Here is a 22,661-nt window from a genome sequence, read left to right as displayed (position 1 = left end):
ATGAGCAAACAGTGCAAGTGAGAATGAATGATGTAATGCCATTGTGCCAGACTGCCAAAAAGGCAGTGATTTCCAAGGGCTGCAATCACACAGCAGGCCCTCACCTGAGGCCAGAGGGAACTGCAGGCATCCAGGTATTCTGGAGAGGGAGCAGCTAGGATATCTAGACTAAGCCCCTGGATGTGCTGTCCTGTTTCATCCCTACATTCTTGCCCTTTAGGGATCCACACCCTGGCCTTTCTGAAGTTGCCACCATGAGCTCTAGCCACCTCGCCTTCCCCATTGCTTCTCACCCCTCCAGCTTGGTTATAACCGTGGCCACCAGCCAACTTTGCCTACACCAGTGACTTCTCTCTGTAATAAGGGTCCTCAGTCCCCCCAGCATGGACCCATAGGGCTCCCCTGGAGCTTCAGAGAGCCATAGTGGACATTCTTTATTCTTGTAGAGAAATGAGCCCCCCTGTTTTCAAAGTCTGATCCCCACGGTGGCACCTGAGCTAGAACTGTACTGTTTGGTACCTGGGGGAGATGGAAGACAAGCAGCATCAGTTCTTAAACCCTAAACAGACCATGCAGATCTGATCCTCAGGGGGCTCCTGGCCTAATCTCCACTCCAGCAAGTCAGAGGGAAAAGAAGGAAGATACTACAGAAGCTAGGAAACTAGACACAGGGGAGGGGAAGTGGGAAGGGAAGAAAGGAGAAAAAAAGGAGAGAGGGGGAGGAGGAAGAAGCGGAAGGGAAGAATAGGAAGGGGAAGGAAAGAATGGAGGGAAGGAAGCAGGGACAGAGAGCTCAGGTCCTGTATTGCTGAGTGTCAGGGCTGAGAACAAGGACAAATGTGCTTCCAGCAAGGGTTCTCTGAGATGCTCAGGTTGAGGTCCTCAGGCTGATGTGCAGGGCTGCTGGTGAGCCTGGGAGGGATGGGCTCAGCATACCTTCCCAGGCTGGCTGCTGTCCCAAGGGGGAAGTGACAGATAATCCTGATGCTTCAGGGATTTGAAAAACTGAATGGCTGGCACCTGGGGCAAGGGCTGGCAGGGGAGCTTTTGGGCAGGCAAGTCCTGGTCTAGGTCCCCAATCTCAGGGCACAGGCCTGGAGAAGATGGTTTACTGCGTGGTGAGAGGGGGCCAGGGAGAAAGCAGTAGTCCCCCACTTGCTGAAGAACAAGGAGGCCTTCAGGCTGTGGGGATACTGGGGTTACTGCCTCCCTGGGCTCCCCTGGGCTCACTGTGGGGCTGTGTGGCATAGGAGGAACAGGATTGCCCAGAGAGGATTTGGGGGGCTGCATCATGCTTGGAGGGAGCTCCACATAGTCCTCAACCTCTGGTGGCCCCAGAGCTGGGCATCCAGGAGGGACGCCAGTCAACTTGAGACAGAGACTGGGCCTTTGATCTGTGGGGAACCCTAGAGAGGGACCCAGGGAGGTAGATAGGGGCCCTGTGGGCAGAGTGAGCACCAGATCTGCAGAAGTGACATAATCAGAGGCCACCACAATGTCCTCAGGGCCCCCAGAGCTCATGGGTGGGGTCATCAAACTATCCTTTGGCTCCTGTTCCTCCACCCTCAGCTCAAATGCAGGCCCGTCCCTCTGTTCCATGGATGGGTTCCCAGTGTTCTCCAGGCTGGACCCACACTCCACAGCCACAGCCTGGCCTTGCCCCATTGCCTGAGACAGTGGGACCAGCTGCACTTGTCCTCCAGGGGGCAGACACAAGTACTCCAAGGAGCCTGGCAGTGCTGGCTTCAGGCTCTCACTCATCTGGGGGGAAACCAGCTGGCCTGGGAGATCAGGCAAAGAGTGGGATTGGGGAGACCCCAGGTAGGGTCCATTGAAGTCAAAGGTTGACATCTGCTTTTTAGGTCTGCCAGAAGGAGTTGGTGGGTCGACTTGATCATCTGACAGCTGTTCCATGGATGCAGATGAGGCAGCTGGAGTTGTGTCAGGCCCAGATGGTAGATCTCGGACAATGTCAGGGTCCTCTATGGTGAGAGGTGACACTTCATTGTCCTCCAAATGTGTATATGACACCCTGTGGGGACAATGGAGGCAGAGACGTGGAACCCAGATACGTAGTGTATACCCCAAACAGGTGGGGCTCTTTGGGAGTCTGACTCCCTCCAAACCTCACAGTGAGTACTGGGGAATGGGACACTCTGAATTACATAGGTGTGTGTCCAGTGTCCCAAGGGATCATGTACCCAGGGGTCAGTTCATACCTTTTACCCACATTCTCTTCTCCTTGCAGCCCACTACCTTCAGGGTTGGGTTCAAATTTGCCTGGGTACCATACAGAGCTACTGACTCCCCCACAGATGGGTTTAGCTCTCCCTACCAAGTCCTGCAGGTAATCACATTCAGTGACCATTGCAGTGAGGCTTTTACAGCACAGGGCTTCCCTAGGTAGCCTGGAGAACAGAGGTTTCCTACTCCAGGATGCTGCCTCTGGTCCCACTCTGTCCCATTCTAATTTGAGAGTCAGGACGATGCTCTACTTGAAGTGCCACTGGCTACAGTGAGCATCATCTCCTATAATCTCATCAGAGACCCACAGGCTGCCCTAATGTGCACAATGGAAAAGTTCCGTCTCTCAGGCTCCCCAAGGGTCAGATCCCCACCACTCACCCTTGCAGCTCAGTGAGAAGGTTGCTCTGTGGTCCCTGGGGAAGAGCGTTCTTAGTGGCTAAGGCTGTCACACTGCCGGGAAACCAGGGTCGTTTACCCCCATCCTAGAAGGGGAAGACATGTTTGTGCCTTTGAAGGTGGCACCTCAGCAAGAAGGAGATAGCAGAGGACAGCGCGTGCTTTTGGCGTCTTCCATGAGATCCATTCATGGGTACAATGCCCCCATGGCAGGGGCGTCTCTGACTCCAGAAAACCAAAGGCATCCAAGAGGCTGTGACTCCCCTAAGATGTCAACCTCATGAGGGGAGCAGGCCACACTGTTCCCCACAGCTTCTTCTCCTGTGACACAGCTATCTATCCATGCCCATTGTCTCAGGAAAAGCTGACAGCCATAGCCTTCTGGTCTTGACATTCTTGTCTCAGGGCCTGACCCTCTGGAGACACTCTTGCTGCAGCCGGCTCTCCCACCAGCTCAGAGGCATCTTGTGCTAGGCCCAATTCCTGTCCTGGAGACCCTCAGCCTCCTGGCTATGCCACCCCCAAAGTGGTGACCTCTCCTGGGCCATCAGCACAGAGGAATGCTCTTAGCTTTGTCTGTGGCTTCAGACAGAAGTCAGGGCAATTTATGAGATTCCTGCTTCTTAGGGTACCCGAGGAGTTCCAGAAAGCTCCCTCCTGCTAGCTCAGCCTTGAGTTCTCCCACCGTGACAGCAATGAGACATGGAGCCAGCAGCAGGTCTTGTCTTCCTACCTGGAATATGAGGCTCTTGCTGGGATTGGGGATTTTCTCTTTCCACTTCCTGTATAGCCTGAAAGATAGCAGGAAGGTGGGAGGATACATGCATGAGAGGTTCCAGAGACCTCAAGGCCATGCTAATCCTGGGCCATGTAGAGAGGGAAAACTGAAGCCATGGGATGAGAGGCAGGGTGGGAGTATAGTGTGCCAAGCTGTGTCATCCCTGTGACCCCTCAGCCCAGTTTTCATTTGTCTCTGTCAACAGACTGTACTTACCTGTACCAATAGACACAACCAACGTAGAGGACCAGGAGCAAGATGGGGATGATGAAGACCAAGATAAGAACTATCCCCAGGGTGGACATCACTTGTTCAACAAGAAGGAGAAGGAGAATTAGGTTGGAGGCACAGGATGTAGGCTAGAGGAGGAGGCTAGTGTCCCATAGGACCTCTGGGGGGTGTTGGGGCAGATACTTATGAACCCTGGCTCTGAACCCAGTGTTCAATGTGGGAGAGTTCTGCTCTAAGCTGCAGCAAGTACCTAGGAAAGACTGGTTGAGCTTGGCAACGGGGGAATCTTCTTGAAGGAGGCAGCAAAAAGGGCATGACTTCTTGATCCAGGGAGGGTCAGGGAGATGGGAAGGTGGGCCAGAAGAGGGTCCCCCTGGCAACACACTAGCCCTCCTTACCTAGGTCCCCTTCCCACCTCCTGAGTCCATGGTACTAGCCCCCCTTCTGCCTGACTGGCTGTCACCCTGAGATGTCCCCCTTCCACAAGGCTGATTATGTGGGGTGCTTTATACCATCCTGTACCTGCCCCACATCCCCCTGTCCTCTTTTAACTGCTCCAGCTCTTGCCTTGCACAGTGCGTGTCCAATGTGTGCAGTGTGGCTGTTCCAGGAACATGGTGGTGGCCAAGAGACATACCCCAGTCAGTGGTCCAGGTGCACTCTTTGCTCCACTCACTCCAGGTTCCATCGTAGTCAGGAAGTGGCTTGACCCTCACCCTGGCCTCATATGTGGTGGCAGATGTCAGCAGAGGCAGGAGCATGTTATAGCTTCGCTCTATATACTCTTCCTTGCTGTCCTGCAGGGGCAGATGTGCTGAAGCTGAGCCACTAGCCAGGTTCAGGGGCTCAGGCTGCCCTCCTTGCCACCACTTCCAGACCCACTGATTCTCTAGTCCATTTTAGGACCCCAGTACAGAGCCTCTGTATCTAGCCATGCGGTAGCCCCAGATGCCACCTCTTCCAGCAATGATAGCTACACCCAGGCCAAAGCCCAGACTCCCAGTTTGTCTGGTTGCTGCCTTGGCCTAAATTCTGTCTGATCCAGGAACATCATGCTGAGATAGGGGTCAGGACTGATCTTCTCCTGACTCTCCACTAACCCACTCTTAGGCCTCAGTTTCCCCTTCTCCTCTCTGGCGTTGGAATTCTGGTCAAATGGTCCTGCTTTGGGCTCTGTGGTGCCCTAGGGTCTGCATCTAGGTGCCAGGCCTCGGCATATGGGATGTGAGCTGGTCAGGGCCTGCCCTCAGATTGGCACTCAGCAGATATACCATGGGGTCAGCTCTGGTTCCTGGGAGGAAATACACCAGACCTTGGTTATCTATGAAAATTTCATTCCAGGTACCTCTGCTGTCCCACTCTTACAGTTTGCCCCTCAGCTCAAGGGCAGCACTGGCCATGTGACCATCTCATTTCATCTCTAAGGGCCTGAATCCTTCATCAAGAAACGGAACTGTCACAAGTTGACCATGTGTGTCCTAAGGCTTGGGTATCAAGCTCCTAGCAAGCAGACCCCTCCAGAGTCTGCTTTTCTCCCTGTCTGTAAATTCCTCTTGGTCCTGGACCTCACCTTCCAGCTGTCCTCTTTCTTCTTGTACTGGACATGGAATTTGTATTCAATGTGTTTGTAGGGTATTTTCTCACTTTCCCAATGCAGGTTGTAGCTGTCTCCATTCTTGGTCACGTTGAGAGTTGGAGGATTCATCTGGACTATAGGAGAATAATTTTAGGGGGTGTCATGATGTTCTCCCACCAGCAGAATGGTACCTATTATCCAAGCCAGTCACAGGCACTCTCCTCCCAGGACCAATATCCCTAACCCCCAGGCACTTTGACTCCTTTGAACTCTGTTGGTTTGAATGAGAAAGGTCACATAGGCTCATATGTTTGTATGGTTGGTCCGCACTTGGTGGAACTGTTTGGGAAGGATTAGGAGGTGTGGCCTTGTTGGAGGAGGCATGCCACTAGCAAGGATGCGTGTGTACTCTACATTTGGTTTGTGGGTCAAGATGTAAGCATGGTGCCACACACCTTTATTCCTGGCACTCAGGAGGACAAGGCAGGCAGATCTACATGAGTTTGAGGCCATCTTGGTCTACAAAGCAAGTTACAGGACAGCCAGAGCTACACAGCGAAAATATATTTAAAAAACCAACCAAACAAACAAACAAAAAACCAAGCAAACAAACAAAAAAAATGTGAGCTTTCAGCTGCTTCTCCAGCTTCCTGCCCCTGATGTCCGCTAGTGTTGCTCGGATCATGAATTCTAACCCTTTGAAACCATAATCCCAAAGTCAACTCTCTTCTATGAGTTGCCTTCGTCATGATGTCACACCAGTAAAAGATGCACGAAGCCAAACATGCAGCAAAATGGAATCACAGCATTATCCCAAGCTGGTCCCTGTGGGAGCTTCTGAGATAAGCCTGGGTGATGAGGTGGCCCAAGGCTTGTGAAGGATTCAAACAAAGGGGAAAAAACCTCCCAGTGGCTCTCTGTCTAGACCCATGCACTGTTCTAGGCTCTGGGAAACACACTCACTTTTTGGGAACTCTCTCACTCCTTTTCCCCCTTCCTCTCTGAGGAGCTCTAACTTCCCCCAGAAGATAAAGACTTGAGCCTCCATTGATTGCCCTGTGTCACCACTCTCCTCTGCTGCTTTGGTAACCCTGGGAGTTGTCTTAAGCCAGGACGGGCTGGCAAGCCTGCCCCTCCCACAAGGCTGCAATAGGCACACACTGGGGACCCTCTCCACAGCACACTGTGGCCAAGCTGAAAGTTAAAGACTGTTCTGACAGCCCTGCCCACAGGCAGGGATTCAGGCATCCTCATGTGTCCCTGGTTCACATTCTAAGCGAGGTGGGCAATGTAAAGGAAGCTACTCAGTCACTGCGGCCTTCTAGCTCTCCATGGCCTTCCATGTCTCCATCAAAACAAAAGATTCACAACTTATGACTTCAAAGAGCTTTTACAAAAATAATGTGGATGACTATGATACACAGAGAGGTCTCCTGAGTCAGAGGAATCCCTTTCCTGGAGGGAAGACCCCATGCAGAAAATGCTAGATGTGAACTCAGGCAACAAAGAGACTGACTACTGAGGATGACTTGCATTACTGACTAGTTAGAAAGACTCCTTTGTATCAGGCTCCTTGCCCTGGGCCAGGAAGCTGGGACATGGATCTCTAAGGCAGCCATCTGCTGGCACACAGACATTGCCCAGCACAAAAGTAAAACAGATCAGAATTTGAGAAGTGAGAACTAGGGTTGAGGGAGAAGGCTGGAATCACAGCGGGATGGGATGGTTATAGAAGGCTGGTGGTCCAGGGGATGGTTATAGAAGGCTGGAATCACAGCGGGATGGGATGGTTATAGAAGGCTGGTGGTCCAGGGGATGGTTATAGAAGGCTGGTGGTCCAAGGGAGGGGCTGGTGTGCAGACAAGAGAGAGAAGAAGGGAAGGATGGAGCAGGTTTCAAGTGAGACTCTAGAGAGGTCACAGTGTGAGCCGCAGCATGGTGTGAATTACAAGCTGGCTGTGATGTCCCTGTCTCCTTCAAGACAGTAGAAGCACATTAGAATAACCTTCCTCTCCATCTTTCTGTCTCTCTCTACCTCTCTGTCTCTGTTTCTCCCTCTCTCTCTTGTATCTGCCTTCATATGGGTGTGGGTGCCTGTCCATAGGCATGCAAAAGCCAGAGGAGGAAGTCCCTTGTCCTTTCTCGGTGTCTTATTCCCTTAAAATAGGTTCTCTCACTGAACCTAGATCCAGGTTAGTAGTCAGAAAGCCCCAACCATCCTCCTGTCTCCTGCCAGATACAAATGAGTGTGCCTATTTATTTATTTATTTATTTATTTATTTATTTATTTATTTTTTGAGACAGGGTTTCTCTGTGTAACAACCCTGGCTGTGCTGGATTCACTTTGTAGACCTGGCTGGCCTCGAACTCACAGCGATCCACCTGCCTCTGCCTCCCAAATGCTGGGATTAAAGGCATGTGTCACCACACCTGGCTGAGCATGCTCAGTTTTCTCTGGCTACAGGGATTTGAACTCATGACTATTCATCAATTGCTCTTACCCTACTCCTAACCCAAGAATAGTCATTTCATCTCTGTGAGTCACTGGTCTGCAAATCTTTGAAAGTGCCAAACACAATGATGACAAAGAAGTCCCTGTGTGTATTGGGGTGACACAATGGACCCCTATAGTGCTGGGAAGTCATGTAGAAGCAGGACAAACTCACTGTGGCTATAGCTCTCTATGACCTTCTCTTGTTTCCGCGGCTTAACTGAGACTGTGTACTGGCTGTGTGCGCTGGGATCGGGCACGGTCAGGCTGCAGTGGTACCGGGTCCAGAGGTTGGCCTGTGGCTTCTTCACCACCGGGGAGCATTCCTTCTCCCTGGGGAAGTATAGTTGAGCTGAGAGCAGGGCCAAGGGGAGGGTCACTTGAGAGGGACAACCCTGGGGATAAGAAGAAGAGAAGCAGGGCAGGATGGACAGGGGATACTCACTGAGAGGCCGGGCCTGAGCTGTAGAAGAGCCCAAAGGAAACAGAGCCAGTCATCTGGGTCCACACCTCCCAGGAGCAGTTGAGGGTCTGGATCCCATCGAAGAAGCACTGCAGGTTCTGAGGCTTGGCCTTGTCCCCTGTGGGAGACAGAGTGGCCCAGATGGAAAACTGAGGACACAGGGCTGCTGGGAGGTGCTGAGGACAAGGTAAGGTAGAAGCTGAAGCTTCAGGTCTAGACTGTCTCCATCATCTGTGCTCCTAAGAGGGGCACTTCTGTCAGGCACCATTACCTGCCTGGGAGTCCCACTGCACCTCTGAGCTCCATCTGCTGGGCCTTCCAGACAAGCCTGAGCCTGGGGAGAGCAGAGTGCGCACACGGGCCGCATAGATGTTGCCAGGTAGGAGCAGCTTTGGCTCTAGAATGACCCAAGAGTTTCTGGTGTGGAGGCTGGGGGCATCCTGTAGAGACAGGGGAGTTGAAGGAGAGTTCTGGTAGGTCATCCTCCAAGGTTGGGCACAGATGGCTCAGGGTCCTACCTCCCAGGAGTCCTGAAGCCGCCTGTAAGCCACCTCAAACTGTATGTCCTCTTCTGACAGCCAGGGAACCTGGGCATCCCCAAGGGGCACTCTCCACACCAGCAGGAAATTGTCCCCAGAGGGGCTGATGCTAATGTCCTTGGGAGGTGGTGGCTGCACTGCAAGAGAGAGAGAGCTGAGTGGCTTGAGGGCTGTACACAGGAGGAGCTGAGAGCCTGGCTTTCTGGGCGACACTTGGGCCCAGGTTCAGTGCTGACACCATCAGCTCATGATCACCAACAAGAGCCTCAGGGACCTTTCCTCTGTGGCTTCAGGCCCTGAACCTGCAAACTGCAGATGTGACAGCAATTCTGCCTTCTGTGGCCTGGCTATTCAGCTCAGTGGGGCCTCCTCCTGCCTTACTGTGCACTGGGGCCTTCTTCCCAGCAGAGGGCTCTGTGAGGCAGTTGGCGCCCTCCCCTGCTGCCTACCCTCCCCACAGTGCAGGTGTTGGGACATTGCACAACAGAAACATCATCTCCTTAGATGACTTTCTTAGACTCCTGTCCCCAGACAGAACCCCTGGCCCTTCTTCTCGTCTCGTCACAGCTGGTTGTACCTCCCTTCCCTGACTTGTTATACCAGGGTAGGTTTAACTTCTCCCTGTTCCCCTTCCTTAGTTCAAGGCTTGAGACACAGCTGCCTGTATCTCATATTTTCCCTGCCATTTTCAAGGCATTGGACCTTGCTGCTTTCCGGATACAATGAACATCCCTGGGTTTCCCAGAATGCCCCATTCTCTCCAGCCCCAGCCCTGTAACCAGCCTTTGCAAGTGTGCTTTCCTGGCCAAGAGTTGCTTCTGGCTCTGTGCTCCACCCAAGGCAAGGGTTTCCTTCTTTCCTTCCTTCCTTCCTTCCTTCCTTCCTTCCTTCCTTCTTTCCTTCCTTCCTTCCTCTTGGGAAGCTTTTCCTGATGGACAATGCTCTTTGCCTTCCATGCCCTGCACATGACAGCTAACCCTTCAGCCTGCAGCTGTAAGCCCCCAGGATGAGGGACTCTTCAGACACCAAGTGCGGTCAGTTGATAACAGCACTCAACCAATCATTGTTGGAGGGCAAACAGCATCTGTGTTGTCCCTCTTAGGTGCATGACACATGCACAGGCTTAGAATGACAAAGCAAACCTTTTTTTCTTTGTTAATTTGAAGTGTTGGTGACATGTCTATTATAGTCCTGAAAGAAACCTCCCATGTGAGCATTGGCCGCACCTAAGAGCATGTTGTAACAATGGGCCCTGTGGGACTGCTGCATACCCCTCGGGACGGGTCGAGAGAGGGTGTGAAGCAGCCTGGCTCTGGGTTGGAAGCATGGCCATCCCTGCTCCACGGTGGTACTTTGGGGGGAACCTCTGTGGGTCTTGGAGCCTCAATGATTGGCAAGTGTTGCAGCCACAAAGCAAAACAACAGAGACCAGAGTTCTGTCACCTGGAAAGTCCTGCAGGAGTCATAGGCATGGCTCTTCCTGGAGGGGAGCTTTGGGGCTTGGCAGGTGGCACAAGCAGCCAGGACAGGAGGAGCCTTGAGCAGGGGCCTCACCTCACATCTGCACCAACCCCAGGACTGGGTCCCTACACTTGGGATATCTTTGCTCCACCCACTCTTGCACACACTGCGTAGGCAGCACCCCAGCTCCTCACCATGCTGGGCCAATGGAACCAAGAGCTGGATGCCCAGGTCCCGATCTGGTTGGAATGAGTAGATGTCATTATTGGAGATGGAAAAATGTCTGTAGGGGATGACACATCTTCTTGGCGTACAGCGGTGGGGTGGCGGGCACTCTGACCATTGGAGGTCCTCACTGGAGTCACAGGATACTGGCTCTTGTTTTCTGTCAGCAAACATTCATTAAGTCCTAATACACACCTGCTTTTATCCACGGTCAGTGTCTAGCAGTTAACAACATACATACACACACAAACACATACATACACACAGAGAGACATAGATACACACATGCACTCATACACAAACATGTGCATACATGCAGATATACACACATATCCGCAACCACACAGACACAGAGAGAGAGACACACATATACATATATTCACACAGACACACATATACACACATACACACAGAGACACACATGCATACATACAGAGACATAGATACACCCACATGTATGCACACACAGACAGACACACACACATATCCACAGGCACACAAACACAGAGAGACATACACACACATAGAGACACACAGACACAGAGAGACACACATGTACACAATATACAACACAGATACATACACACACACAACACATACACATACACACACATACATAACACACAGAGAGACACACATGTACACACATACACAACACAGATACACACACATACACAACACAGATACACACACATACATAACACACAGAGAGACACACATGCACACGTATGTGCCCATGCCGGGAGGATCCTGATGGTAACAGGCACACACTAAAGCACTAAGTAACGTGTATCATGAGAAAATCTTGAATAGAAGGAAAATGCAAGACTAAGGAGTGGAATACAGCTAGGTTCACTCACTGCACATGAGATATGCTCAGAATCTCCAAGGACTTGAGGGGAAAGCAGGCAGGTTCCGTAGCAGGCTGATTGCAGCAAGTGCAAAGCCCCTGGGGCTGCCACCAGGCCTGTAACTGGAATGCACAGAGTGCAGTGTGTGTGCAGTCGAGGGGCTATCTAGTTAATGAGCCTGCTCTGCAAACACTCCCAAGAAATCTGACTGCCACCAAAGGGGAGTCTAAGCAGCCCCTAGCTTCAAAGGCTTTTAGTTGTCTTTAAAAATCACTAATTTTGTCAGTCACACCACAGATCAGTTTATTATTCTTGATCTACAGCCTTGCTGGATGCAGAATCTCTGACCAGGGCCATATAAACAGGTCAAGGTCAGTCTTTAGCAAAGAATGCACTTTTTCTGTATCTTCAACTGCAACTTCTTAGCTATTCTTGAGGAAAGAAACTAAAGAAACCTCCTCCCCTTCCCAGATCTAGCCAATGGTCAGAATATTCTCCACAGTTGAGTGGAGAGTGGGATACGACTTTCTCACGTACTCTGGTGCCTCACATTTGACCATGTCCCCTGGAGGGGGAGACCTGGTGGCACTCAGAGGAAGGACAGCAAGTAGCCAAGAAGAGACTTGATACCCTATGAGACTATATAGGGGGGACGTAATCCCCCTCAGGAACAGTCATAGGGGAGGGGAATAATGGGAAAATGGGGGGGGGGGAGGAATGGGAGGATACAAGGGATGGGATAAACATTGAGATGTAACAAGAATAAATTAATAAAAAAAAAAAAAACTTTTGGATTAGTCTTTTCTCCTTACTCGTGCAGCGCCCAGGACAGGCACCAACCTTCATACAATCGCAACATTGTATCCAAACCCCAGATCTCTCTGAAAGTTATGATGGCTAGGTAACTGCCTCAAAGCTGGCCTGAGACCAAAAGGACCCTCTTCCCCAAATCCCTACTGAAATCCTACACTTGTGACATCACCACAGGTCGTCTCTGGAATCTTCCTTAGTGTTTACATTTGTTAGTCAGTCCTTCCCCTGGCCCTGACAACTTGTCCCTGAGCATCTGCTTTCATGCTGCAAGCAAAACAGTATGGGGTCTGGTCACAAGGCATGTAGATTTCATTGTGTGTTTGTTATTAGGCAGCTTGTAGAGACCTGTGAGTGAAGGAGGGGGTGCGGGCTTGTTTGGCGCAGGATTTGGAGGATTCTGGTGATGATGAGTAGGGAGATGGTGCCATCCTGGTGATTGTAAGTAATTTGGAGTTAGCTGGACTTGCATCTCATTTGGAGATAAGCTTTGTAGAATTCCAAGAAGCAAGGAAGGAGGAAGAAGACATTTAGAACCATACCTTTCAGTCATTGAGTCAAGCTGCCATTTCTTCCCTATTAACAAAGTGAGACTTGGAGATGGAGGCAGGACAGTCCTCAGAGCAAGAGCAGAATTTGTCTTACAGGATTTGGAGTCAGAGAAAAGGATTACATAAATAACAACATGGAGAGGTACTTGTGGGGCAGGCAGGAAAGTCTGGGCTAGAGTGGATTATCCTCGGCTGAGGGACCCTGACCATAAGCTCTCGAAAGACTTTGTCTGGATAGAAAGCCAGGGCTGCATTCAGAGATCTCACACTCTGCAGTGGGCAGGAGAGAAAAGGGTAGAAAATAGACCAGAAAGAGCTGTGAGGGACCCCAGGGAACCCAGTGAGTGTGGTGACCAGGGGACAAGTCAAGGAGAGCTACAAGGAAGCCATCCTGGGTGGATTGATAGAAGAGGGTTCAGGCCTGACCATATTATATGACTAGTGACAGGTGCAGTTGGATTACTTTGGAGATAGCCAAATCCAGGGGAAGCATGTTCAGACAACAAATACTGGAAAGACACAAGGGACCAAGAAGCCAGCAGCTCCTTAGTCACGGATGCGGTGAGGAGCAGAGGCTAGGGAGATGCAGGATGCTCAGGACAGGAGAGGCCTTGTGCTGCAGCTCTGCCGGTGTTGAGACAGCGGGGCAGCACATATACAAGGTGACAGGAGATGATGGCAGCATATCATTGACAACACGGGTGTAGAGGGGTGCTGGTGACAGGAAGGCCCTTGTGCTGCAACACCAATGGGCTTAGTGGCACTCACGAGTTTAGGCGGTGGTAGAGGGTCACATTAATGAGTCCCTGGGCATCCTTTGTGTTGGCCCAGCTGCAGATGATGCGGCTGGTGTAGTCGTTGAAGCACTGCAGAGTCTGCAGAGGGACAGTTTCTGGCAAGGAGAAGCAGGAGGGTCACCTTCTCCCCTCCAGGGTCCCCCTGTCATTCCTGTCCCATGACTTTTTTTTTTTTTTTTTTGAGACAGGGTTTTTCTATGTATCTCTGGCTCTCCGGCTGCCTGTAACTTGCTCTGTAGACCAGGCGCTCTCCCTCTGTCTCTCTCTTTCTCTGTCTCTCTGTCTCTCTGGGATTTAAAGCGTGTACCAAGAATCCCTGGTTCCCACAGCTCTTTTAAGCACCACCAGCCCTTGATGGGCTCTCCACCTTTCTGGTGAAGCCCAGGTGACCAGGTTCAGAGCCTAGTGGGGCTGTATTGAGGACCAGGTTTGGGATGTTCCTCTTCTGTCAGGAACATGAGATTCTAGTAGATTCTCAGCTGTGACAGCATGTCCGGTGCTGCACAGGCCCTCATGGTCTAAGGGTACTGCTCAGAGCCCCCTCCCCCACATTCTCTGAGTTGTCACTTGGTAGGACAGGCACAGCAGGGCCTGAGGTGTAGCTGGTATATCCCTTTCCAGGGTCCTGACACCCTGATCCTTGGCCTCCAAACCTGGGCTTTGTAAGGAGAATCAAGCTCCCACACTGTAATGGAGGAAGTCCAGGGGCACCCAGGGCAGTCATCTGGCCATAGAAACTCTAGAGTACCCCATAGGGCCTCTGAGTAGAGGAGAGGGCTGGAGGAATAGTGGGAAAATGTCCTTAGGCCAGAGCCCCTAGGAGCAAGTGTTAGGATACCCGGAAATCTTCAGAGGAGTAGGACGCTTGCCTGGGTGAGGGGCAGAGAAGATCCTGGCCCATTGGAGGTTGGGGCTTTGGGGGTTACATTGAGCAGTATGGGCAGAGAGGGACACCATTGGGCTGCATGTTCCAGGAACAAGCAAGGGTGAGCAGGAATATAGGGAACATGGAAAATAGGGACCCAGGGAAACCCTGAGGAGAAACAGAAGGTTACAGGAAAGACAGGAAAGACAGAGCTGGATACAGTGGCCAGAGCTGCTGGTTTTCTGGGAGCCCCTGGGGATATGGTGGGTATGGCTCCTACCAGACTCAACACTAAAAAGGGGACGAAAAGAGTAGGGCGTCTTCAGACTTACCTTGAGCCTCTGTCACACCGTGTCCCCAGCAGAGAGCCATCAGGGCCATGAAGAGCAGCCCCCAGGCCAGTGTCATCTGCTGGTCCATTCTGACTTTAGGTCTGACTTTAGGCAGCTGCAGAGGTAGGCTGTAGTTATGGGCACAGTGGTGTCTTCATTGTCCTGCGGCTCCACATTGCTGTTTGGCTGGGGCTTGGACCAGACTCACGTCACATCTCTCATGGATCTCCACTCAGACTGCATCCTCTGATGCTGCAAATGACATGAATGCTGAGAGCTTCCCAGGACACTGCTGATGTCACGTGGCCAGGACCCAATAAGAGGCCCTGATGTGTGGTGCCCTGGACTGTTCCCCTTACCTGAAGCCTCATTGGCCTAAAGCATGACCATAGGAGAGATGGGGTTGAGGGCCTCTGAAGCAGCAGTTCCCTTCTCAGACTACAATGCAGGGCCCTGAGAGGAAAGCGAAGCTGGTGCTTAACTTGAAGCAGGCCCCACAGAGGAGTGAAACCCACACCTTTGATGGCTGTGGGGGGGGTGGTGGTGAGTGGGGGTGCACCCATGTGTGATCTCTCTCTTATTTCTCTCTGCACACACCTATCCTCCCTTGTTCTCTCGCACACGCAGAACCTGGTGCTCTCCCCACCTCTGCTTCGTCTACCATCAGTTTTCCCACAGGCCCCTCTGCTTCCCAGTTCCTCTTTCTCTGAAGCCTGGGGATTTCCTCCTTTTCATTAAGTTCACCTGGGAAGTACCAGAGGCGCAGAACTGTTGCTGTGGCCCCTTCTCCTACAAGGCCATTGGAAACTTCAGTCATGATGCACATGGCACACACACTTATGTGTCCATCTGTCATCTATCATCAATGCGTGCATCTCTCTATTTATCTATTTATCATCCGTCTACCTGCCCGTCCTTCCATCTATGTATGTGCACATCTGTCTATTCATTCTTCTGTCTACCCAGGGGGCTGTGTCATGTATCTATATCTATCTGTCTCTTCATTCATGTGTCACCTGTCTATCTATCTATCTATCTATCTATCTATCTATCTACCTACCTACCCATCATTACCTATCTCTTATCTACCAATCATCTACCTATCTAGTCTTGGACACCTTGACTGGAACAAGTGTTATTTTACTCCAGGTGTCCTATATAAATGGAAGAAGAACCAGAAAACAGTGTAAAATGACAGACTGTTCCATTTGAAAATGCTAAGATGATTGAATAACAACACACACTCGAACTCCAAGCCTCTATCTCATACCATTCCCCAAACGTGAGGTTAATTACAAATCACATTAAACCATTGCTGCCAGCACCCTTGAGCTGTCTACATTTAAAAGTAACCAAAGGATTCTGAGACAAAGGGGGATGAAAGAATCTTGCAGCTCAGCCTCCTGCCTTCCATAAAACCCCCAGAATCACTGAGTAAAAGACAACATGGCAGGGGAAAAAAAAGGCACACCAGTGTCTTAACCTGGGAGGACTGCTCTCACAGGACACCACTGATGGGGCAGTTCATAAAAACCACATTTATTCCTTGAAGTTCTGGAAAGTGGCGAGGACAAGGTCAAGGCATAGGTAGGTTCGAAGTCAGATGAGGCCTTTTCCTTGTGGACGTCTCAGTGCTACCAGTGTAGTGGAGGCATTAAGGGAGCTGCCTGGGAAGTCTAATACGATGAGGGGTCTGCTCCCATGCCCCTCACATCCCAAAGGCCTCCTCTCTGGCACCCTGTGGTTTCAAGATGAGGGAGTTGGGAGGACACAGAGAACAAGTTATCATTTACTGCGAAGACAACAGAGCTGTGTCATCAAAGAACAGGTGAGGAGCATTTAAATCCTCACAGGGGATTTACGTTCGCAGGATTTAATGCATACGGTCAGGCAGGAAGTGCGTAGAGTGCTTTGTGGAAATCAGTACATGTTGGTCAAGGCAGCTGTTGGAATCCTTACAGACAGGAAATGGTATAAGGATGTGGAGTAGTGGGTGCACGATGGCACAGCTGTGTGAGACAGGCTGGGACCGAGCCCAGGCGAGCTGGCTGAGGACTAGCCCTCCCTAACTGTGCTTCCCAGAGAGGTTGTGTTTCCTGACCCTTGGTGGTAGATATGCCCTTAGTCTGCTCCTGTGCAGACTTCTCTGATAGACAGAGCCCAAGGACAAGGAAAGCTGAGTCCCTGAGCCTGCACCCCTTCGTTACTGCAGAGCTGAGAGCCATTTAAACAGACTGCTGTTGTGAAAATAAGTCAAGATGTCTGAAGATAGGGATTTTGGAAAAATCAGTGCAATGGTGGGTTGAGTCACAGAATGGACACCACAGGCAAGCAGCTGACAGATGTGGATGTGTGATGATGAGGACATGGGCAAGCCGGGGAATACTCTAGAATACCATGGGAGCACTGGAAAGGAGAGCAAGCAGAGGGCAGAGAGTAAGGCATGCATGTGGCCCACAGTGCCAGCTGCCTAGCTGACCCCTCGTTTCCTGGGCTTATTTTGCACAGAATAAAAGGCAATGCTTCTTACACTTTCCCACCACTGTGCATGCTCAGACAACTAAATGCTGTGTAAGAGATGTGAGTGGAAGCCCAATATGTGCATTTCCCAAAGACTGCTTAAAAGGCACGAACTTGCACTTGAAGAGGTCTGTCTGTTTTTCTTTCCTTCTCTAACATATATTTCAGAAGTGATGGCTGAAGCTCCAGCAGCTGTTTTATATCTTAAGGGAAGGATGAAAGCCATGTGCCGGGAAGGTGGAACAGGAAGGGATCAAGTTTCCTCTTGTCACTCTGATGTCACTAACCAGGCCTAAGAGCTGCATCTTGGTGTCTCTATTACATGAGGGGGAAAATAAACACTGTTTGTGAGAGTTTCTGTAAACAGCTGGAAATGTCTTCTGGATTTAAAGCAAAATGGCTCTCCACTAATCAAGAAACAAGAGGGAGAAACTTGATTACAGGAGAGGGCTGCTGAGTAAGGGCAGAGACCAAGGTTTCCCCACGATAACATGGCACTCGCTTTTGAGCTAATGTGAACACCCGGTCTTTCCAGAACAGAAGGGTATAATCCTAGAGAAACTTCCAGAAGGAAACATACAGCAGGCTGTTACCAATAGGACAAAGGTCATATTGGCAAGCAATTCCTCAGTATGGATCCTGGTATCTAAACTCACAGTGAGGAGCCTGGTAGATGGTTTAGCAGTTAAAAATAGTTGCCCAAGCCTGATGAGGTGAGTTCAAGTCCTGGATTCCATGGTGGATAAAACTGAGCCCAGAAACTTATCCCCGACCTCCACACAGGCAGTGGTGCCTGTGTGCCGTGCCCCACATGAACAACAATACATTAAAAAACACACACACACACACACACACACACTTAAGTCTTCCTTTGCTGTTCAAGGGTCAACTGAAATGTTTGGTTGCATGAAGGCACAGAGGAATTTTGCAGATACTTCCTGGGGAAAAAAAAAAAAACTATTCTAGGCTGTTCTTTGGGAAAGACAGGTTCCAAGCAAGACAGTGTGCCAAATTGGAACAGGGAAACCAGCAAGCAGGCCTTGTCGTTAAGTAGGAAAGAACTGCTACCGCACGAAGCAAAAGTGAGAGCTACACAACAGTGGCGAGGGCGAGGCAAAAACTCAGATGACTAATGTGGGAGGTGGCTACGAGGCAGAGGTAGAGGAGAACTGAAAAGTGACTAAGGGCCCGCCTGGCTTTATGAAGGCACAAACATGCTAATTAAACCCAAGTGCTGGCATAGACTATATAAAGAAGGGGATGCCGCCATGTGAGGATTGAGTCAGGGCCTTGGTGTGCATTCAATATCTGCTAGTAGTGAGGCTGAGGCGGGATTATTTCAGACTAGGAGTTTGAGGCTAGCCTGGGCAACACAGTGAGACCCTGTCTTCAAATTAAAAAAAAAGGGGGGACCTTAAAAGTCACTGAGGATGAAGGATCTGGGAGAAAGGGGGTTGGGGAGCAGTGGAGAGGGAGAAAAGTGGGGAACCAGAATGTTTCTACACCCTAATTCCTGAGTATATGAAGAGATTTATGGTTGGGGGAGGGGAACAAATAAAAAAAATTTACCGCAGACAAAAACAATTTCACAAGCCATTCTGATTCAGATTTGTTGAAGTGTACATGGCGGCCACCTATGGAGCCTTTGATGAGAGGAGAGTCACTCAGAAGTCTGCTCACAATGCACGGCCAGCAAGAGGCAAAAGGACCATTTACTTGACAGGGCCATGGAAATGCTTACCACACGAACCATTCTGATGACCTGAGTTTGTCCGCCTGATACCCAGGTCAGTGTCAGAGCCAGAGGGGACTTGTAGAGCTGACCCTCCTGGCCAAGGCCAGCACAGGAGAAAGTGTCCAGAGGTCAGTCTGCTGGTAGTGGTCCTGAAGCTCAGTGAAACAGAAAGGAAGGGTAGAGATGGCTTTTTAATGCCCCTGACCGAGCTGATTCTGACTCCCAAGAGATGGAAGAGAAGATGCATAAGCACTTGCTAATAAATAAATAACAAAGCAAAAAATTTTAAAAAGAATAAAAATAATAAGGAATGCAACCAAATGTGTGAGAGCTTAGAGAGTTATAGTGCTGTCCTCAGCCACTGAGAGGTAGGGAGACTGCATGCCCGTGACTGCATTCTAGCCAATGCAGGGACCATGCTTATAAAGATATAAAGTTGTCTCTTTATATCTTACCCTCTCTTCCAAACCCAAGGCGGATTAAAGATCTGAAACTCAAAGCTAAAACACTAAGAACATGACAATATGTCTTTAATCTTAGGGGTTAAATAATATATCGAAACCAGAAACCACAAAACAAACCAAAACAAAACCTAACCCAGCAGACAGGGCTGCAAAGGTGCTGAGTGGGTAGAATGCATGTTTTGCAAGCATGTGGACCTACGTTCAAGGCCCAGAAGCCACACACAAAACACCAAGTCAAGCTAGGCATGGTGGCACACGCCTTTAATCCCAGCATTCGGGAGGCAGAGGCAGGCAGATCACTGTGAGTTGGAGACCAGCCTGGTCTACAAAGTGAGTCCTGAACAGTGAAGGCTACACAGAGAGACCCTGTCTCGAAAAACCAAACCAAATAAAATAAAATTAAAAAATAATCCACCAAGTCTGACCCATGCACTTTTGACCCCCAGCGTCAGGTAGGCAGACAAAGGAAGGCAGATCCCAAGGGCTTTCCAGATGGCCAGCTTAGTCTACTCATTGATTCCAGGCCAGTGAGAGGCCCAGTGTCATCTAGCCTCTGCATGCATATGCACACCTATGCACTCACGCATCCATGATCACACACACACACAGAGCCAACAGATGATGGAAACATTTTACATGAAACCAGACAACTTAAGCTTGACAAAGAAAAGGGAGAAGGACAACCTCCAAGGAAATATATTTTCATCACCTATAACTGAATGCTAACACATGAGATAACTGGTTTGGCCATCAAATGTGTGGATTGAAGACTGGGAAGCTGCAAGAAGGGAAACCGCATCCTGCGCACTGTCAGTGGGGCATCATCTTTTGATGCTTCTTCAGTGGGACGTGGCAAAGCCTACTAATTAAACACACCTCTGGGATATAACTCAAGCCAGAGAGACCCTGCAGACTGGCCCCCCCAGGAGAACAGAAGCTGTTCCAGTCTGCAGGGGAAGTAAAATGGGCTTGGGGGGAAACAAGTGACAAAACCAGGGCAGAACCAGAGTGGAGAGCCTTGAGAACAGGTGGTGGGAAAGGTTCAGGATGTGTGTAGCGAAAGGGAAAATGGAGAGGCTGCCTGTCTGGAGCAAGGAGAATCACCTCTTGAATCTCAAAAGGAAAAGGCTGGGGAAGAAAACACGGCACCTCGAGGAAAGCTTTCCACAACTGGAAGGCAGCGAATGAAAGGAGACTAGGTGTTGCTGATGAGCTAAGAGGCTCCTCTGGAGGCCTCCAAGGTGAACAATGCCACCCCCCACCCTACCCCCCGCAAGAGTGAGAGCTGATGTGTCTGACAAATATAAAGACTGTTGAAGCTGGCGTGATGCTGGCCAAAAGGTAAAGCCTGGAGCAACCTTTACATTCTGTCTTATGAAAAGAGAGGTGAACTTGACACCTGTGTGGGAGCTGGAGCCCAACACCTACATGCACTCACACACACACACACACACACACTTTTAAAATTATGAGTGTGAAAAAATAACTATATTGTAATGGGAGCCAAGATTGACACATTGGCTCTGAGGGTGGCATTAGGAAAACTAAAGGGATTTTGTGCTGACTTGTTTTGTTTTATACCAACTTTATGGTACTGGATACTTTGGAAAGGTATTCAAACCTTTTAGAGATGGTTTCTTTATCTGAGAAGAGAGTTTGATACTCTGCACATTGCTCCTGTGCCTCAATGCTGGGGACAGTTTCCAATAGGTGCTGATTAGAGCTGACTTAACTGTCATGCCATGAGCCACTCTGGGTTTGTGTGTGTGTGTGTGTGTGTGTATGTCTGTGTGTGCGTGTATTTGTGGTACACACACACAACTCTTCTGTAAGCAGTGTTTGTTTTGTTTATAAACATTCAGTAACTCAAAGCCACGGGTGATAAACCCATGCTTCTGAGGTCCTCCTATTCTGAGTGACCTCAAAAAGTAAATTCAGCTAAGCTGAAGCCAGAACCTCTCAAATCCACGTTGTGTTTCCTTGCACAGACCAGACTGGATAGTTTTAAAGCAGCCACTTCTGAATGCACACCCAGTCACAAATGCAGTAAGACTTGTGCAACATCCACGGCCCTGGATTCTTCTAACCCTTAACAAGTCAGGGGTCAAACACGAGCAAGCTCATGCCCTCTCACAGAGTGCTGGGCCATGAATAGCTTGGTACAAAAAATAAAACTGATGAATGTGTGTGTGTGTGTGTGTGTGTGTGTGTGTGTGTGTGTGTGTGTGTGTGTGTGTGTGTGGCGGGGGAGAGTTGCCAGGAGAGAGGGTAAAGGTTTACTCACTGTGAAACTTTAAAAGAGCCAGATATGATTTAATCAAGTTAGAATCTGAATATGCAAAAATGATCTGACAGGGCCTCTAAGGAGAGAAAAACCCTACAGTCAGGCCTAGGAGCTTGTCTAGTGAGGCTACAAGTCACTCCGAGGTATGAACAGAAACACATGCACATACACACACACACACACACACACACACACACACACATACACAAACATGCACAAAGGTATGCATACCAGCATGCACTTGTCTGTGCACAGTCACTCACCTTTTGTCATAGAGGAATAACTCAAGGCCTGGGAGTGAAAGACTCAATCAGATCAGATTTATTGCAACCGTTTCAACAAGAGCAGTGGGTAGAAGCACAGTGAGCAAACTCTTACAGGAAAAGCAGAGACCCGTGGCCCTCAGAGTGGATGGGGTCCTTTTAGGATTTGGAATGCGGTCCTATATTGACAAAGGGGCAGCTATGGAGGAGGAAGGATGACCAAGTGTAAGGGGTCATGAGGCCCTTTGCTTTGCACTGTGTGACATAGTCTAGGAATTTTTAAATCAAAGAAACTGTTTTTCAGGCTACTTATGTTGTGGTCAATAGAAAAAGAAAACAGGATTTGAGCTTTGATATCTTCCCTGGGGCGAAGTGTGTAGCGGTCACGCAGAAAGCAGCTGGGAGGAGAGTCCTTAGGCAGGTGAGAGTGGGCAACACCATCACAAGATCTGGTCAAGAGGGTCTAGATCAGTGGCTCTCACCGTTCCTAATGCTGTGTCCCTCTATTAAGTTCCTCATGTTGTGGGGACCCCCAACCATACAATTATTTTGTTGCTACATTGTAACCATAATTTTGCCGCTGCTATGAATAGTCATATTGATATCTGATATGCAGGACATATGGTATGTGACCCCCAAAGGAATGATCCTGACCCACAAATTGAGAACCTCTGGCCTTGAATGAAAGACAGCAAGGGGAGACAAGCATCCTTGTAGCCCTCAGGTTCTGTTCCTGAAGTGTGTCCGGGCCACCAGCAGGAGATGGAGACTGAGAACAGATG

At 49.9% G+C, this 22,661-nt stretch overlaps 1 protein-coding gene across 1 annotated transcript; it reads right to left on the bottom strand.

Annotated features, from left to right (window-relative positions):
* Positions 1-736: 736 nt before the first annotated feature.
* Csf2rb (colony stimulating factor 2 receptor subunit beta) lies at positions 737-14,821 on the bottom strand. Its single transcript, XM_051159911.1, has 13 exons — positions 14,614-14,821; positions 13,388-13,511; positions 10,377-10,567; positions 8,701-8,858; positions 8,454-8,622; positions 8,165-8,300; positions 7,895-8,052; positions 5,223-5,362; positions 4,290-4,449; positions 3,638-3,728; positions 3,377-3,434; positions 2,626-2,729; positions 737-2,032 (listed from the first exon to the last, which is right to left on the bottom strand). Exons 1-13 carry the CDS (start codon positions 14,699-14,701, stop codon positions 928-930), a joined length of 2,682 nt encoding a protein of 893 aa, XP_051015868.1. The 5' UTR covers positions 14,702-14,821; the 3' UTR covers positions 737-927.
* Positions 14,822-22,661: the final 7,840 nt, after the last annotated feature.

The sequence above is a fragment of the Acomys russatus genome, chromosome 17 (genome assembly GCF_903995435.1).
Source record: "Acomys russatus chromosome 17, mAcoRus1.1, whole genome shotgun sequence".
Lineage (NCBI taxonomy): Eukaryota > Metazoa > Chordata > Mammalia > Rodentia > Muridae > Acomys > Acomys russatus.
Note: the sequence above shows the minus strand (reverse complement) of the source record. Positions and strands in the feature narration are given on the sequence as shown.

What these genes read in the sequence shown, in the direction of transcription:
- Csf2rb (XM_051159911.1), bottom strand. Translation starts at nt 14,701, where the DNA reads ATGGACCAGCAGATGACACTGGCCTGGGGGCTGCTCTTCATGGCCCTG. An exon ending in GCAGTGGGACTCCCAGGCAG is followed by an intron (nt 8,301 to 8,453) that starts GTAATGGTGCCT and finishes TGTCTCCCACAG; the next exon opens with GGGACAAGGCCAAGCCTCAG. An exon ending in AGAAAGAGGACAGCTGGAAG is followed by an intron (nt 4,450 to 5,222) that starts GTGAGGTCCAGG and finishes CTGCCCCTGCAG; the next exon opens with GACAGCAAGGAAGAGTATAT.